This window comes from Megascapheus bottae, chromosome 9, assembly GCF_031878675.1.
Source record: "Megascapheus bottae isolate mThoBot1 chromosome 9, mThoBot2.hap1, whole genome shotgun sequence".
NCBI classification, from domain to species: Eukaryota; Metazoa; Chordata; class Mammalia; order Rodentia; family Geomyidae; genus Megascapheus; species Megascapheus bottae.
In genome coordinates, this window is record NC_143517.1 from 40,594,567 (window position 1) to 40,610,985 (window position 16,419).

A 16,419-nucleotide genomic window follows, 5' to 3' on the forward strand; every position below is an offset into this window, starting at 1 on the left:
GAACTCAGACCCTCTGCTCACCTATTAAATCAGGCCACCAGTCTAGCATTTTTCTGGTTAATTGGAGTAGAGTCTTGTAGGCTTTTCTGCTGGGACTTAGCCCCAACAAAGATTACAGGCATAAGCCACCAGTGGCCAGCTAAATTTAGCAATTACTTAAAAACCTAAACTGCAATTAGCTTATGATCCAGCAATTGCACTCCTGGGCATTTACTGCAAGGAAGACTTGTATTCAGACAAAAGCCAGCCCAATGAATATTTATAGCAGGCACATTCACAGCTGAGAACGAAAAACAATCAGATGTTCTTCAGGAGGTGACTGCCACAGACCTTAGGAGGCTTCCACAACCGACACATCCAACAATGTAGTAACCTTCCAAAGAATTATGCTGTAAAAAAATAATCCAGTCTTGGCTAGGCACACCTGTAATCTACAAGAGGCTGAGGTCTGAGGATCACAGTTCAAAGCCAGTCTGGGCAGGGAAGTCCATGAGACTCTAATCTCCAACTAGCCACTAAAAAATCCAGAAGTGGAGCGATGACTCAAGTGATAAAGCAGGGGCATTGGTGGCTTATACCTGTATCACTTACTTAGCTACTCTGGAGGCTGAGATCTGAGGATCAAAACCAGTCCAGGCAGGAACATCCATGAGATTCTTAATTCCAATTAGTCACAGAAAAAAGCCAAGTGGTAGAGTGCTAGTCTTGGTAAAAAAAAAAAAAAAGCTCAGGAATAACACCCAGGTGGAGTTCAACCCCAAGACCAGCAAAAAAAAAAAAAAATCACATAGATTCTTTAGAAGTACTACCGTGGCTCAAGTGGTAGAGTGCTAACCTTGAGCACAAAGAAGCTCAGAGCTGAATTCAAGCCTCAGGACCAGAAAAAAACCACATATATATATATATATATATATCACATACATATATACAAGTTTATACATACATATAGTGTGGTAGAGCATTAGTCTTGTGCACAAAAGTTCAAGGACTATACCTGGACCCTGATTGGTTCAAGCCCCAGGACAAGTGCATGTGCATACAAGTGTATACACACATGCATACACACACACAAAGCCAGTCCCCCCACAATTGCCATGTATGTAACAAAAAAGAGCTCTAAAGTACATACGGACCACTGCTTAAAACAGGTCAGATAGGGGACAAAAAACAGGTTTCCACAAGCTTAAGAAGACAGAGTTATATGCTGAATTTTCTTTGACCATTGGAAAAAGAGTGAGGTGAGGAGGAGAATTAGGAAACTATTCAATCCATCCATGCAGGAATATGGAACCAAGTAGGACGATAAAAGGGAGATTTCTGAGAGATTGTTAGATTGGTTAGGCTACTTTCAGAAGTTACATGTGTATGGGGAGGAAGAGGAAAAGTCAAAGGCAATTTCCACATTTCTAGTTTGGCAATCTCAAGTCTCATTTGCCAAGAGGAAAAAGCACAAACAGGTGTGAGAGCTCTTAGTTGTCTTGTAAGAAGATGGTCATGTTGCTGGGTGCGGTGGCTCACACCTGTAATCCTAGCTACTCAGGAGGTTGAGATCTGAGGATCGTGATTTGAAGCCATCCCAAAGACTCACATCTCCAATTAACACCAAAAAAACCTGGAAGTAGAGCTGCAGTTCAAGTGGTAGAGTGCTAACCTTGGACCAGCCCAAAAAGAAAATGGCAATATGAGCCCCGGGCAAGGGCTCCTTCAGTAGGGTCAGGCTTCAGTGTGCAGGTCCTGGGAGCACGGAGAGCAAATACTAAGTATTCAGGCAGTGGCAGCCCTGATCACCATGGGTGGGGACCACTCCAACCCCACTTCAAGCAACAGGGAAGGCAGCAAGTGGAAGGGGAGAAGATGAGGGTCTCTCTCGCTCTGGAAAGACAATCACCTGATTGGACAATCCCTGGCTTGAGCACCTGGGATGTTTAACATTCTCCACTCACAGTGCTCAGCACACAGGAAACTTTTCTCCCTAGCCCACTCTTGTCATCCAAAAACAACATGGGCAAAACAAGGTGTCAGTACTCACCAGAAATGTGACCTGCCAGCACCTCACCCTACACATCTGGAAAAGGACCTCCTGGGTCTGGTTGTCCGGCAGGGTTAAGCAGCAGCTAATGGAGTTATTGCCGACAGAAAGAACAACCCCACAGCCAGGCTCTGGAGAATCACAGGTACAAGGATCTAGCTGCATACATCCGTAATGCTGCACATCCCGGGACAGCTCCAAAAACTGCACCATCGTGGGCGGTAGGAAGAAACAAAAGATCACTGGATGCAGCTGAAAAACTCAGATGACAAGCCAGTGTCATTCTCATGGAACACACAGATTCACTCACAACCAAAGGACCTGTACTCGTTGGCCAGCAGACGATAAGACCTTTTGTGCTGATAATAAGTTTGGGGAGGGGGATTGTCACAGTGTATTCTGCCAGTGCAGGAACCATTCCTGCTCCTTTATTATTGTGTCCCTCTGCTCCTGAAAGTGCTTAGTACCAAAATATTCAATGAATGAATGAATAAAATGAATGACTAGATGTGCTTCTGTCTCAATATATTATAACAGTCGTAGAAGGTATACTCTTAGACTGGCATCATCATTTAAAAAAAAAGAACTAAGATTTATGTAGGAAAAACAGGAGTTTGTGTTTTAGGATGCTTTATAGAATTGAGGGTGTTAATGGTCAGAAATGGAAACTGTAATGAAACAAGAGCAATATACTTACTAAATTAAGAAGTTAGATCATGTACACACATAGATGTGATGTGATCTCACTACTTGTTACGGTACCCAACATGGCAACCCTACTCTACCCATCAAAATGGAACTGTTTTTGTCAAAATGTATAAGCAAAGCAGGTGCCTAGCTATAGTGAAGGCTGATATTCAGGGAATTGTGGTTTTACGTCAGCCTGATCTGTGACACCTCCACCTCCAATTAACCAATTAATCCAGCAAAATGCTGGACTGGAAGTGTGGCTTAAGTGGTAGAGTGCTAGCCAAGAGCAGAAAAGCTGATCAAGAGGCCCTGAGGACAAGCCTGTCTACATACATACATATATACATACATACATACATACATACATACATTTACAAACATACAGAAAATGAACCCCAAAATTTCAGGGACAAATATGAGGCACAATACAATAAGGGGAAGACACCAAGTCATAGCTCTAGGTGGCTTTCCCTTATCGCCTTGTTCTCATTCTCTGTCTCTGTCTGTCTGTCTGTCTGTCTGTCTGTCTCTTTCTCTCTCAGCAGACTATCAATAAAAATCTCAAAGGCCTAAGCCTTAAAGAATTACTTTATCATCCTAAGTATGAATGAACCTCTAAGTTATTACTACATTTTATTCAAAACCAATGTTGCGCTGCAAACACTGATAAAGTCTAAAATATGAAAAAGAACAACCAAATTAAACAGAGGCTGTTTCTGCTGTTTGGTGTCTTGTCTGCCAGAACCCCGTGGCTGCATGGAGGCAGGAGGTGTATGACTTTGTACACATCTTCTGGAAGCTTTGACAATGGACATTGTGAAACATCTCCTAATGTAACACTTAGAGACAGAGGCTGCAGTGCTCTGGGACCTCTGCCCAGTCCTATAGCAGGTGCCAGTGATACAGAACGTAGAAATTAGAAACAGGCCTGGGCTTTCGCTGCCAACATGATTTATAACAGCAAAAGCTAGAAGCAACCTGACCTGCAGTGATAGAAAATTGGCTAGTTAAATGATAACATCCTTAATAGTGAATACTCTGAACTCATTAAAAATAATGTGAAGGATCTATATTAACTAACTTGACAAAGGAGTCACAATATACATAATAACCTTTTATTAATTCTAGACTCAGAACAAAAATCAATGGAGGTATTCTCATTTCTAAAGCAAACTTTACTTCTGGTAGTGGGTAAGTTTATAAACGATAGAAATAGTTCAATTCTAATTGTTTCTCGGACTCCCTTCCAAGGAAGATCTCTTGGTACCATTTTTGACTCACCTTTGTTTGATTGTCTTCCTTCTGGAGAGCCTCTAACTCTTCCCTCTGGACTGGTGTGGGTTTGGCCCATCCTTTTTTAATGTCTTGCACCGCCTTTAAACAATATTAGCTGTGCAATTAGCAACCTTACAGATGTGTACTACTCTAACAAAAGCACACTCATGTACAAGGGACTGTAAAAACAGAGTCAAATGGATCTATAGATACGTTTAGAATATTATAAAGATTATTCTCCTTTTTTGTTTTGGTATTTATTTATTTGAGAAAAGTTATCATTATGTAGTTGAGACTAAACAAAAACACATATTTTCTGGTGTGAGCCTCCTGAGTTCTGGATCACAGGTATGTCTTACCACTCCTAGATGAAGGTTACTGTGTGTGTGTGTGTGTGTGTGTGTGTGTGTACATGCACATGCCCATGTGCATGCATGTGTATGTGTACATGCACTAGTACCAAGTTTGAACTTGAGCCACAGCTCTATTTCCAGCTTTTTGGTTATTTATTGAAGATAAAAGTCTCCCAGGAACCGGGAGTGTGGCCCCTAGTGGTAGAACGCTTGCCTAGCACGCATGAAGTCCTAGGTTCAATTCCTTGGTACCACATACACAGAAAAAGCCAGAAGTGGTGCTGTGGCTCAAGTGACAGAGTACTAGCCTTGAGCAAAAAGTGTCCCAAGAGGGGCCGGGAGTTTGGCCTAGTGGTTAAAGTGCTTGCCTAGCATGCATGAAGACCTGGGTTCGATTCCTCGGTACCACATACATAGAAAAAAGCCAGAAGTGGTGCTGAGGCTCAAGTGGTAGAGCTCTAGCCTTGAGAAAGTCCAAGGACAGTGCTCAGGCCCTGAGCTCAAGCCCAGGACTGGCAAAAAAAAAAAAAAAAAAAAAAAGTATGACTCAATCCTTTGTTAGCAAATTCCTTGTCTCCTCCTTCTAACAATTGCGAAGGCACCAAAAGTCCCTTCAGAGTTATTATTAAGCTTCGATGCAACAGGGTATTAAATGTAATTAAAATAATGCCAGACCATCCTGGGACTTAGAGGCTACCTTCTTCCCAGAATAGGTCTAGCTTCAGGGGATAGAAGAATGGACAAAGAAGTATTGGCTTACATAGTGAGATCATCCTAGAAGGAAGAGACGGTAAACACACACGTGTACGTTCATTGGTGGAAAGGATAGAGATGAAATAAAGCCACAATGTTGGGATTGGTTGGGGTTGGTTAAGTGAATTGAAAGCCTCGGTCATATGAGCAGGTCAAGGAACTGAACACCGTGTTCCCACTGCTTGAGAACAGACAGTGGGATGTTCTCAAGAAATTCCTTGAAAGAACTTTCCAAACCTCCCTCTGATCGTAGGCTAGGCTGAGAAAAACCAGGTCACTGAGATGCTGCCTTGTGTGAGGGAGCCCTTGTGGGGCAGCTGGTGAAGCAGGCAGAGAAATGAAGTGGGCCACCCAAGCCTATCAGAGCCCAGATCTGCCAATTGTTCCACTCCCAGGGAAACCTTCACCATGGGAGGGAGGGAAGAGAAAGGTGGCTGAACTCCTTGGAGGTGAGGGGTTAGCCACAAGACCCATTACATACTTAGCAGGGACTACATTATGCAAAAAGAAAATGTGGTTCCCCACTCAAAAATTACTAAGAATTTCAAGATGGCCACAGCAGAGCATTAAGCAAACATAGGGCCTTTAAGCACAGGCCCTTCTGAGCACTGCACTCAGGCATGTGACTGCACAGGCCATGTTCCTGTGAAGCCAGCCCCGGAACAGATACCCTCACACTCACCTCACATCATCAGCAGCATTCCTCAAACTTAGATATATACTTACAAACATTTCATGATACTTTGTCTCTCTTTAAAAGCCTCTACTTTTCAATTATAATAAAATATAGACCATAACGCATCTGTCATGTAAACGTTTTTAAGTCTACAATTCAGTTACATTGGAAGTGTATAATTCATTGGTACTGCATATTTACCGTATTGTATAACCATAGCATCATCTACAAGAAAATATTTTCATTATGGCTAAACAAAAATGTTGTGCTTTTTAAATAACTTTTCCTTCTTTTCCCAGTCTGTTCTAGTCTCTGACTCTATAAATTTGCTTTTCTTGGGTATGGAGGCTGAATGCTTAACTACTATAATTTTTTTCTGATTTTTGTAGTCCTGGGGATTGATCTCAGAGACCTGTTTTACCACTTGAGCTATGTCTTTAGACTGTTTTGCTGCACACATTCCCAAGTAGCTGGGATCAGAACTGTGAGTCACTCTCCCTAGTCCCAACGATTATAAAATGTTAACAATTCTAATCCCAATGGGCTGTGATAATGGCATTTTCATCTACATAGACAGAGAATCAATAGGATGGTGGTCTTACCTGCATATACAGCAAATCTACCGCTGCCCTGCAGTCCATCAGCATGGAGTCCAGGGCTGGATCCAGGTACCTGTGCAATTCAGGAGCTCTAGCAAAGCATCACAACTACCATCAACTACCACATTTAGATTCAAAATGTCTTTCTTCAGATCTTCTGTGCTAAGATAACAGAACAACTGTGCTAGGAGACACTAAACTTAAATACCAATCCAGTACAGCCATGGTAATAAATGCTGAGGTGTACAGATTAGAGGACTGGTGCTGAGTAACTCACTGTTTCACCACATAACCTGCTGTTCTCAAAAGAGCGGTAATATTTTCTGACAAGACAATACTTTCAGTCTAGGAATCTGGAAGGCCTTGGAACATACTCCCCTAGGACAGATAGTTTGGAAAGAAAAGTAAGCCTAATACTTAAGAGTTCAATTCACTTCAGAGAATTGTCTGAGTCTACTGATTGCCTTCAAGGAATGCCAAAGTTGAACAAATGAGTCAGATCTGTTTGTAAGTATCACAAATCTTTCCATTAAGACCATCAGTAATTCATTCTTAAGCAGACATGAGGCCAGCAACTTCTCTCACCATGACTTTGCCTCAATCCATACTCCACTGTGGCCACCTTTAAAGCCTTCTCTGTTTGCCTTTGAGGGGAGACTGAGAATGGAAGGCCACCATCCTCAATTCTACCCTTGAGGAAGTACCTGAGACTAAAGAACTGAACAAAGTCAGCCTCCTCCACTTCTGCCTTCTGGTTAATTGCACCCTCTCACTTCCTCTTTGCCTCCCCGCTCACCCGTCCTAGTTTCTGTTCTCTCCACAGCTCTGTCAGGTTGTGGGTAGGCTGTAGGGAGACTGTGACAAGTTCTGACCAGATATGGTTTCTGTCACTATAAATACTCACCACTTTCTGAGTCCAGCCTTACAGTTTTCCACTTCAGAACTCTGAAGACTAACATAAGGGAGCTCAAAGTCTGCCAACTTTTTCACAACTAGAAAAGGGGGAAAGCACACATGCTTTACATACAGGCCTACATACAGACTTTTTTTTTTTTGCCATTCCTGCAGCTTGAACTTAGGTTCTGGGTACTGTCCGTGAGCTTTTGCCCAAGGCTAGCACTCTACCATTTGAGCCACAGTGCCACTTCTGGCTTTTTGTGTTTATGTGGTAATAAGGGTTTCATCCATGCTGGGCAAACACTCTACCACTAGGCCACATTCCCAGCCCTCCTACAAACCTTGTAGAGGAGCAAGTGGGGCAATCATTTTGGGAATAAAACAAATGATATTCTTTTGCACATATATGTAGCTGTGTGTGTGTATGCTGGTCCTGGGGCTTGAACTCAGGGCCTGGGATCTGCCCCTGAACTCTGAATGTCTTTGCTCAAGGCTAATATGCTATCACTTGGGCTGTGCTCTACTTCCAGCTTTTTGGAAGGTAACTGGAGATGTAAGTCTCATACAAGTCTCACATACTTTTCTGCCTGCCTTGCTTTAAACTATGATCCTTAGGTCTCAGCCTCCTGAGTAGTTTAGGATTACAGGTGTGAGGCACTGGCACCTGAAAATATATATAATTTTTTTTCTTGTTAGTCGTGGGGCTTGAACTCTGGGCCTGAGCTCTTCAGCTCAAGGCTATCACTCTATCACTTGAGTCACAGCACCACTTACCATTTTCTGGTGGTTAATTGGAGATGAGAGTCTCACGGACTTTAGTGACCAGGCTAGCTTTGAACCCTAATCCTCAGATCCCAGCCTCCTGAGTAGCTAGGATTACAGGCGTGAGCCACTGGCACCCAGCTATATGTATTTTTAACTTCCTGAAGTTCATAAAAACATATTACAAGGATAGGGTGAGGAAGGGGGACTGTGAGTTTGGCTTAGTGGTAGAGTGCTTGCCTAGCATGCATGAAGATCTGGGTTCAATTCCTTGGTACCACATACACAGAAAAAGCCAAAAGTTGTGCTTTGGCTCAAGTGGTAGAGGTCTAGTTTTGAGAAAGCCCAAGGAAAGTGCCTAGGCCATTAGTTGAAGCCCCAAAATTGGCAAAAAAAAAAAAAAAAGAGTGAGGGAAGGGAAGACACTGTGAAAGGAAATATACTCATTATCTGACTCATGTAATTGTAATCCTCCTGTAAATAATAATTTTAAGTAAATATTATTTGATCCTCATCAAAGTAGGAAATTTCCTTCAAGTAGGATACTTACCCTATCATAATCGGTCCAGAAGTGTTCAGTGCTGTGGTCATCACACCACAGCTCATAGGGCCCAATTTATACCTAAAACCTTTGGGTTCCCTGTCACTTTTTTTTGTTTGTTTGGTTTTTGCTTTGTTTTGTATTATGCCTTTTTTTATTAAACGATTTTATTATCACTGATTTTTTTTTTTTGCCAGTCCTGGGCTTGAGCTCAGGGTCTGAGCACTGTCCTTGGATTTTTCTCAAAGCTAGAACTCTACTACTTGAGCCTCAGCACCACTTAGGACTTTTTTTTTTCCTATGTATATAGTACCAAGGAATTGAACCTGGGTCTTCATGCATGCTAGGTAAGCACTCTACCACTAGGCCAAATTCCATGCCCCATTATCACTGATTTTTTACATCATATTTCAAATGCCATGTTTAACAAAAAAAAGTATTCAAGAACAGAATCTCTATACACAATCACTGGCACATAAGTTTTAGAACATAATTAAAATTAAGCTGAGAATTTGTATGTCATAGATTGACATATGTCAATGTCATGACATATTGATTTATATAACATTATGTCAATAGAGTATATATCCCATCATAGATTTTTATGTCTATGTACTTAAATTTGCATGTCCAAGATCATGTCAATAACCTGGAGTACCAGAATATTGAGTCATTGCTCATGTACTGTTTGGATCTAATGTCCACATATCAAGGAGACCATGAGCCTTTTGCATCTTTGCTCTTATCTCACGCAACATGATCCACTCTAGTTCCATCCACTTCCCAGCAAATTTTTCCAGCCATTATTTTATCTTGTCTGTTGCCTATGTAGAATTCCATTGTATATATGTACCACATTTTCTGTATCCATTCATCTGTAGTGGGGCGTCTGGGTTGTTTCCATCGCTTGGCTATTGTGAATAGTGCAGAGATGAACATAGCTGAGCAGGTGTCCTTATCATATCCTGAGTTGTAATTCTCAGGGTAGATGCCCAAGAGTGGTATGGCTGGGTGATAGGGAAGGTCTATTTTTAGTTTTTTGAGAAACTTCCAAAATGCCTTCTAGAGTAGCTGTACTAGTTTACATTCCCACCAGCATTGCAGTAGGGTGCCTCTTTCTCCACAACCCCACCAGCATTTGTCATTGTATGAGTTCAGAATATTGACCATTCTGATTGGGATAAAGTGGAATCTTAGGGTTGTTTTTTTTTTGTTTGTTTTGTTTTCTTTTTTTTATTGTAATTAGTAAAAGGGTTACATGATATTTGCCAGATAGAAGGTGCATTATTAGGGTTGTTTTTTATTAGCATTTCCTTTATGACCATGGATAATGAACATTTTCTCATGTTTCTTTGCCATTTTTACCTCTTCTTTTGATAAGTCTCTTTTTAGTGATTGCCTATTTAATGATTGGTTTGTTGGATTTGGAGGAGGGATTTGTTTCTTGAGTTCCCTGTAGATATTGGATTTTAAGCATTTGTCTGATGTATTATTAGTAAATATCTTTTTCTAGTTGGTTGGCTATCTACTTTGGCAGCTATGCCTTTGTCTGTGCAGAAGCTTTTTATTTTTAGGTAGTCCCATTTGTCAAGTCTCTCTCCAATCTGTTGTGACCCTGGGACTCTGTTCAAGAAGTTTTTGTCTGTGCCTATAAGTTCCAGTGTCTCTCCTATTCTGTTGTGTAGCAGTTTCAGGGTTTCAGGTCTGATACTATGATATTTGGTATTTGGGTTAATACTCAAAATGGCAACAGACTGGGATCAATTTTTAGTTTTCTACATATGGCTGCCCAGTTTTCCTAGCACCAATAATTGAGGAGGCTATGTTTATTCCACTGTATATCTCTGGCTCCATTTGTCGAATATAAGTTGGCTATAGGTATATGGTTTTATTTCTGGATCTTCTATTCTGTTCCATTGATCTTCTGGTCTATTTTGTGCCAATACCATGCAGTTTTGTTATTATGACTCTATAGTACAGTTTGAAGTCTAGTATTGGAATATTACCTGCAGTGATCTTTTTGCTTAGAATTGCCTTGGCTATCCTAGGTTTTTTGTTGCTCCATATGAACCTTTGGATTACACCTTTTATTTTAGTAAAGAATGTCCTTGGGATTTTAATGGGGATTGCATTGAAATTGTGTATCAATTCTGGCAATATTTTTCACAATGTTGATTCTCCCTATCTATGAGCATGGGATGTCATTCCACTTCTTTCTTTAGGCTTTTGTAGTTTTCATTAACTAATTCCTTTATATCTTTGGTTAGGTTAATTCCTAAATATTTTACTCTTTGGAGGGCTATTGCAAATGGGATATTTTTTTATTTCTCCTGTTTGTGTATTGTTGGTGTATAGAAAGGCTACTGACTTTTGCAGGTTGATTTTGTATCCTGCCACTTTGCCAAAGTGATTTATTAGTTCTAGGAGTTTGGAAGTAGAATTTATTAGGTCGTTCAGGTATGGGACTATGTCATCTGTGAATAGGGATAGTTTGATTTCTTCTTTCCCTATTTGGATCCCTTTGATGTCATTCTCTTGACTTATTGTTCTTCCGTATCACTTCTTGAAGACAAAAATTGCTTTGGGATAAATGAGAGCATTGTACAGCTAAAAAAAAAATACCCTTGTGTTACCTAGTATGCAGTGGAAAGAAAACCAATAGTCCTGGACTTAAATTGCCACTTTTTCCTATCTCAGTAGACTTTTTGGTTTTTTAGTTTTTGACGATTCTATCTTCTTTGCCTTATGTATGGTATATTCAACTGTACATCTTCAGAAGTGGGAGGGTACAGAACTTGAGGGAAAGAAGAATGAAAAAGTACAGCGGTGGAGCTTACTAGACACTGATGAAAGTCAACTATACAACTCATGGGTGGAAAAGGAAGGAGGGATTGGGAGAGAATGAGGGAACAGAAGACACTGTATGAGAGGAACTGAACTTATTACCTGACTCAAACAATTGTAGTCCATCTGTACATCACCTCAATAATAACAATAAATTAATTTTTTAAAAAGAATCTAAAAATGTTTGCAACATTTTATCACAAATACTCCCTAAATAGGAGACACTGTATGGTGAGTGGGGAGTCCTGATAACAGAAGTCAGCACTCTGTGTACCAGAAAGCTATGCATAGCCAGCAGTTTAGGGTTGGGAGTGGGACATAAAAGTAAGGAGATACCGGGATTATGGAAGTGGGCACAGAGGGAGGATAGTCAGTGCTATCCTCCTGAGATCTAGATCCTGGCCTTGCTACTTCTCTGAGGCTGTTTTTTCTCCATTCATTCTGAATAAGAATACAACCACCCATTTACAATATTCAATCCAGGGCCAAGAACAGCATGAGGGACTACAATCTGAGGGTCTAGCAGTGTCTTTCACAACTGGGCTGAGCCCTCATGATTCCTGCCTCCTGATTGATCCCATTCCTTCTTTTTTTTTTTGCCAGTCCTGGAGCTTGAACTCAGGGCCTGAGCACTGTCCTTGGGCTTTCTCAAGGCTGGAGCTCCACCACTTGAGCCATAGCACCATTTCCAGCTTTTTTCTATGTATGTGGTACCAAGGAATCAAACCCAGGTCTTTGTGCATGCTAGGCAAGCACTCTACCACTAGGCCAAACTCCGGGCAATCCCATTTCTTCTTACCAGAGTGTTTGCCATTCTTGTGAAACTGAAGGAGAAAGAGTCCGAAGTAACCTATCAGCTCCTGATACAGTCCCAGTCTATGTGACACCACCTTTAGGAAAAGACAAACCAAGGGCAAAGGTTAGGATCGCAATGGAGCTGCTCAGCTGTGACGTGAGGAACTGGAAATGACCAGTGTCCAGCATTAGGAAGTGCTCGTCCAGGCCAGTGGGCATTCAGAGAAGTCTGTTTGGAATCTAAAGTAGTGCATTCCCATTCTGGCGGAAAAACAATCTTAGAAATATTTTTTAAAATAAAGAAAAGAAAAACAAGCCTCACTTTAGGGGACAGTGTTCTGCCCCCCATAGCCTCCAATTGACTGGCCTCCAATGTGGCTGCTGGCCCTATCTTGGGCATGGACATGGATTATTTTGGTATCTCTTATCGCTGCAGGGCAGCAGACATCCTGTACTGATTCAGGATGGAGGCATGGTGATAGAGAAGTGACCAGTATGAGAAGGGTTCGGGGCACAGAATCAGTAGGCCGAGGAGGACTCCTCCTGGGGTGATGGGCTGCCTCAGCAACTAGAAGCATCTAGAAGCTGCTGAATCCAGTCATCCACCCTGGGAATACAAAAGGAAAAAAGAAAGATGTGGGGGAAAGGAGTGCACAATTATTTTCAGGGGAAAAAAGTTCCAACATAATCAATATAATCCAGGGCTGGCCTACTCTGCAGAGGTGGAGGGCCTGGATGGGCTGGGACCTCTAGACTGGGGGTAGGGTGGAAGCCCAATGCAGAGGCTCAGGTCAAAGAAGGCCTGAGAGCAAAGGGTCCAGCAGGTAGCTCAAAGAGGCCAGATGCCATCACCAGAACACAAACTTTTCCTGGTATCTTAGGGTCCTATTCTCCCTTGTATGTTTCTCTGCAAAGTGGAAGTAAAATCCTGCAGGGGAAAAGTGTCTTGGAAGTGAGACCCCAGAGCTCACATAAGTATAACAAGACACCATTCTCTCTGCAGTTCAGCTGGGCAGACAGGGCTAAGGTGGCTAGTGACAGCCACATCTGACATCTTTGTCATCCTCACAATGATTCAAAACCAGGTTTGGCTCTTTGTGCCCAGAATTAGACCTGACAAGGCTCCGGGGGAAAGGGGTATTGGGGGATTCCTGTGTGAGGAGGAAGTATCCATGACAGTCTGCCAGGCCCCATCATCAGCCACTTGGGTATGGCTTGTTCTAGACTCCACCAGGAACTACCTCCCTCCTGTTCCCATATATGGGCTGTTTTGTAACAAAGCCTTCTGAACGTTTCTAAACTACATCATGGCTCAGTTCTAGGAAAAAGTAAAGTGATATCCATTGGAAAGGTAAAATCAAGAGGCCCTAGAAGGGCTGTTGCGCAGGTTCCTTGCTCAGCCTCCCAGGAAATTCCAGCACTTATCACAGATGAGACACACACCGAGTAAAACCAAAGCCAGGAAGGTTCCCAAAGCTCACCATACCCCAGCCCCTGCTTTTTAAGCAGAATTTTTTTTTCCTCCGTGAAGCTCTAGAATGAAATTAAACAAAATTTACCTCAAGGATTCTTTCAGCCGTATCTGATGTTAGAATGTCTACTTTCATGCTCCTTCCATCGGGCAGAAACACATCGAGAAATGCTTTCTGGGCCGGAATGTTGAAAGTCCTCTGTAGTTGGAGAAGAGAAGGGTCGCCCAGGTGCTCTGCAGGCAGATGGCACCAAAGCACACAAGAACCAAGGGCAGATATTTGGTGGGGAGAGTGTTGAGATGAAGACAGGCATGGCAGAGTAATAACACAAAGCCTGCATAACTTCCAAATAAACAGCAGAAAATTAAGAATACATTTAAAAAATTCAAAATCCTCCAAACCATGAGCTGCCTTGACACGTTTTAAATTTTGTTCTGGAGACACCATTTCAACCAAAATAGCTGAGCATGGTAGCACACAGCTGTCATCCTAGCTACATGAGAGGTTGAGATCAAGAGGATCATGCTTTTAGGATCATGCCTGGGCCAAAAAGACAAAGACATTCATGAAACCCCATAATGACAACAAAAATGGAGTGTGATGATACCCGAGTTTCATCCCTACTATGATAAGAGTAAACAGGAAGACTGCAGTCCAGGTTATCATGGGCAAAAAGTGAAACTCTAAATTCTTCTTTTTTCTCTTGCTTTTCTTTTTAATTTTATGAGTTCACTACATTTACAATGACGCATTATACCAGAAACAATGTATTTTCTTGTTTGAATATTAAAATGCCACAATGGGTTTTTTGAGATGAGTAATTAGCAAAAACTATAGAAAAGGAGAAAAGGTTCTTAACATTGAATGTTTGTGAAATATAAATACTATGAGTAGAAAATGAACTCTTATCAAATGGAGTATAGAACTGTAATATGAAAAGAATACGGAATTATGAATTTTAAAAAAATTACATATGTCAACATTTTTTAGTGAACATACTGTAGTGATTCTCTTTTTTTTTTTTGCCAGTCCTGGGCTTGAGCTTGAGCTCAGAGCTTGAGCACTGTCCTTGGACTTTCTCAAGGCTAGAAGCTTTACCATTGAGCCTCAACACCACTTTTGGCTTCTTTTTTCCTATGTATGTGGTACTGAGGAATCGAACCTGGGCCTTCCTGCATGCTAGGCAAGCCCTCCGCCACTAGGCCAAACTCCCAGCCCTGTAATGATTATTTCTTGAATAAAATATCCACTCTAGAAACTCTAAATTCTTAATAGTTGATTCCAAACACCTGAGTATGGCTACCACAGTGAGAAAAACTTTTTTTTTTTTTTTTTTTTTTTTTTGCCAATCCTGGACTAATTAGCTCAGGGTCTGAGCACTGTTTTTGGGCTTTCCTCAAGGCTATCATTCTACACTTGAGCCACAGCACTACTTCCAGCTTTTCTATGTATGTGTTACCAAGGCATTGAACCTGGGTCTTCATGCATGCCAGGCAAACACTCTACCATTAGGCCAAACTCCCAGCCCCAAAACTTGTTGAATTACTAATTTGTCTCTAACTTCCAAGGAGCCTTCCCTGTCTCCTTATGGTCAGCTTTGCAGTGTTACATGCTGCCTGGGAACAGTCCACTTTAGGAACCATGATCATAAAAGGATCTTAAATCCAAAGGCTTTAGTTTTGTCTTTTCAAATGTCCCTTTACCTGTTACATAATCACAGGGCAAAGTTTCAGAGTATAAGCCAGGCATCAGTGGTTCATGAAAGTAATCATAACTATTCAGGTGGCTGAGATCTGAGGATCACAGTTCAAATCCAGCCCAGGCAGAAAAGTCCATTAGACGTTTATCTACAATTAGCCACCATAAAAGCTGAAAGTGGGACTATGGCTCAAGTTGTAGAACATCAGCTTGAACAAACATAAAACAAAATCCTCAGGGACAGCATCTAGACTCTGAGTTTAAGCCCCAGGACAAGTACAAAAACAAAAAAATTTTTTGAGGTTCCAGGAGTGTGGCCTAGTGGTAGAGTGCTTGCCTAGCATTCATGAAGCCCTGGGTTTGATTCCTCAGTATCACATACACAGTAAGAGCCAGAAGTGGCACTGTTGCTCAAGTAGTAGAGCACTAGCCTTTAGAAGGCCCAAGGACAGTGCCAAGGCCCAGAGTTCAAGCCTCAGGACTGGCAAAAATAAATAAATAAATATCTAGAGCATAGTAAGTGGGGAAAGGGCAGGTAAATATATAAAATAAGGGAGAGCACCTGGGGGTGATACTTCATAACAGGGGGGGAACAGAGGCATCAGCCCCAGGCCCCATGGATTTGGACTTCAGAATGTTTGATTATAAAATATTTTTCTATTTGAAACCTGAGGGACATCAGGAAGTGCTGGTCTTTGCACAGGTAAATAAAATCTTTGAATAAAAAAAGAGTATATTAAAAAAAAGAGTACATTTCTTTTTATACAATGTCATCCATTCCCTTACTCTCTCCCAGTTTTTCCTTCCTTCCCCCCCACAAGTTGTATAGTTCATTTTCCACAGTGTCTAGTGAGTACCACTGCTGTGCACCCCTTGTCCATCCACTGCTGTGCCCTCTTATCCTCCCAAAGGCAGATAACTGAACAAACAAGGCAACAAGAAAAGAAAACAAAACAGCAACAAAGATTTTAAAACAATTTCCTGGAGTTCATTTGGATAAATAGGATTTTATGTGATCAGATACACACTGGTATT

At 41.5% G+C, this 16,419-nt stretch overlaps 1 protein-coding gene across 1 annotated transcript in view; it reads right to left on the reverse strand.

Annotated features, from left to right (window-relative positions):
• The window catches only part of Snx31 (sorting nexin 31), a 41,737-nt gene that overhangs the window by 10,810 nt on the left and 14,508 nt on the right, over nucleotides 1-16,419 (reverse strand). Inside the window, 6 exon segments of the mRNA XM_090339148.1 lie at nucleotides 2,030-2,233; nucleotides 4,001-4,093; nucleotides 6,379-6,448; nucleotides 7,280-7,367; nucleotides 12,219-12,309; nucleotides 13,774-13,884. Coding sequence (XP_090195274.1) covers nucleotides 2,030-2,233; nucleotides 4,001-4,093; nucleotides 6,379-6,448; nucleotides 7,280-7,367; nucleotides 12,219-12,309; nucleotides 13,774-13,884 — 657 coding nt within the window.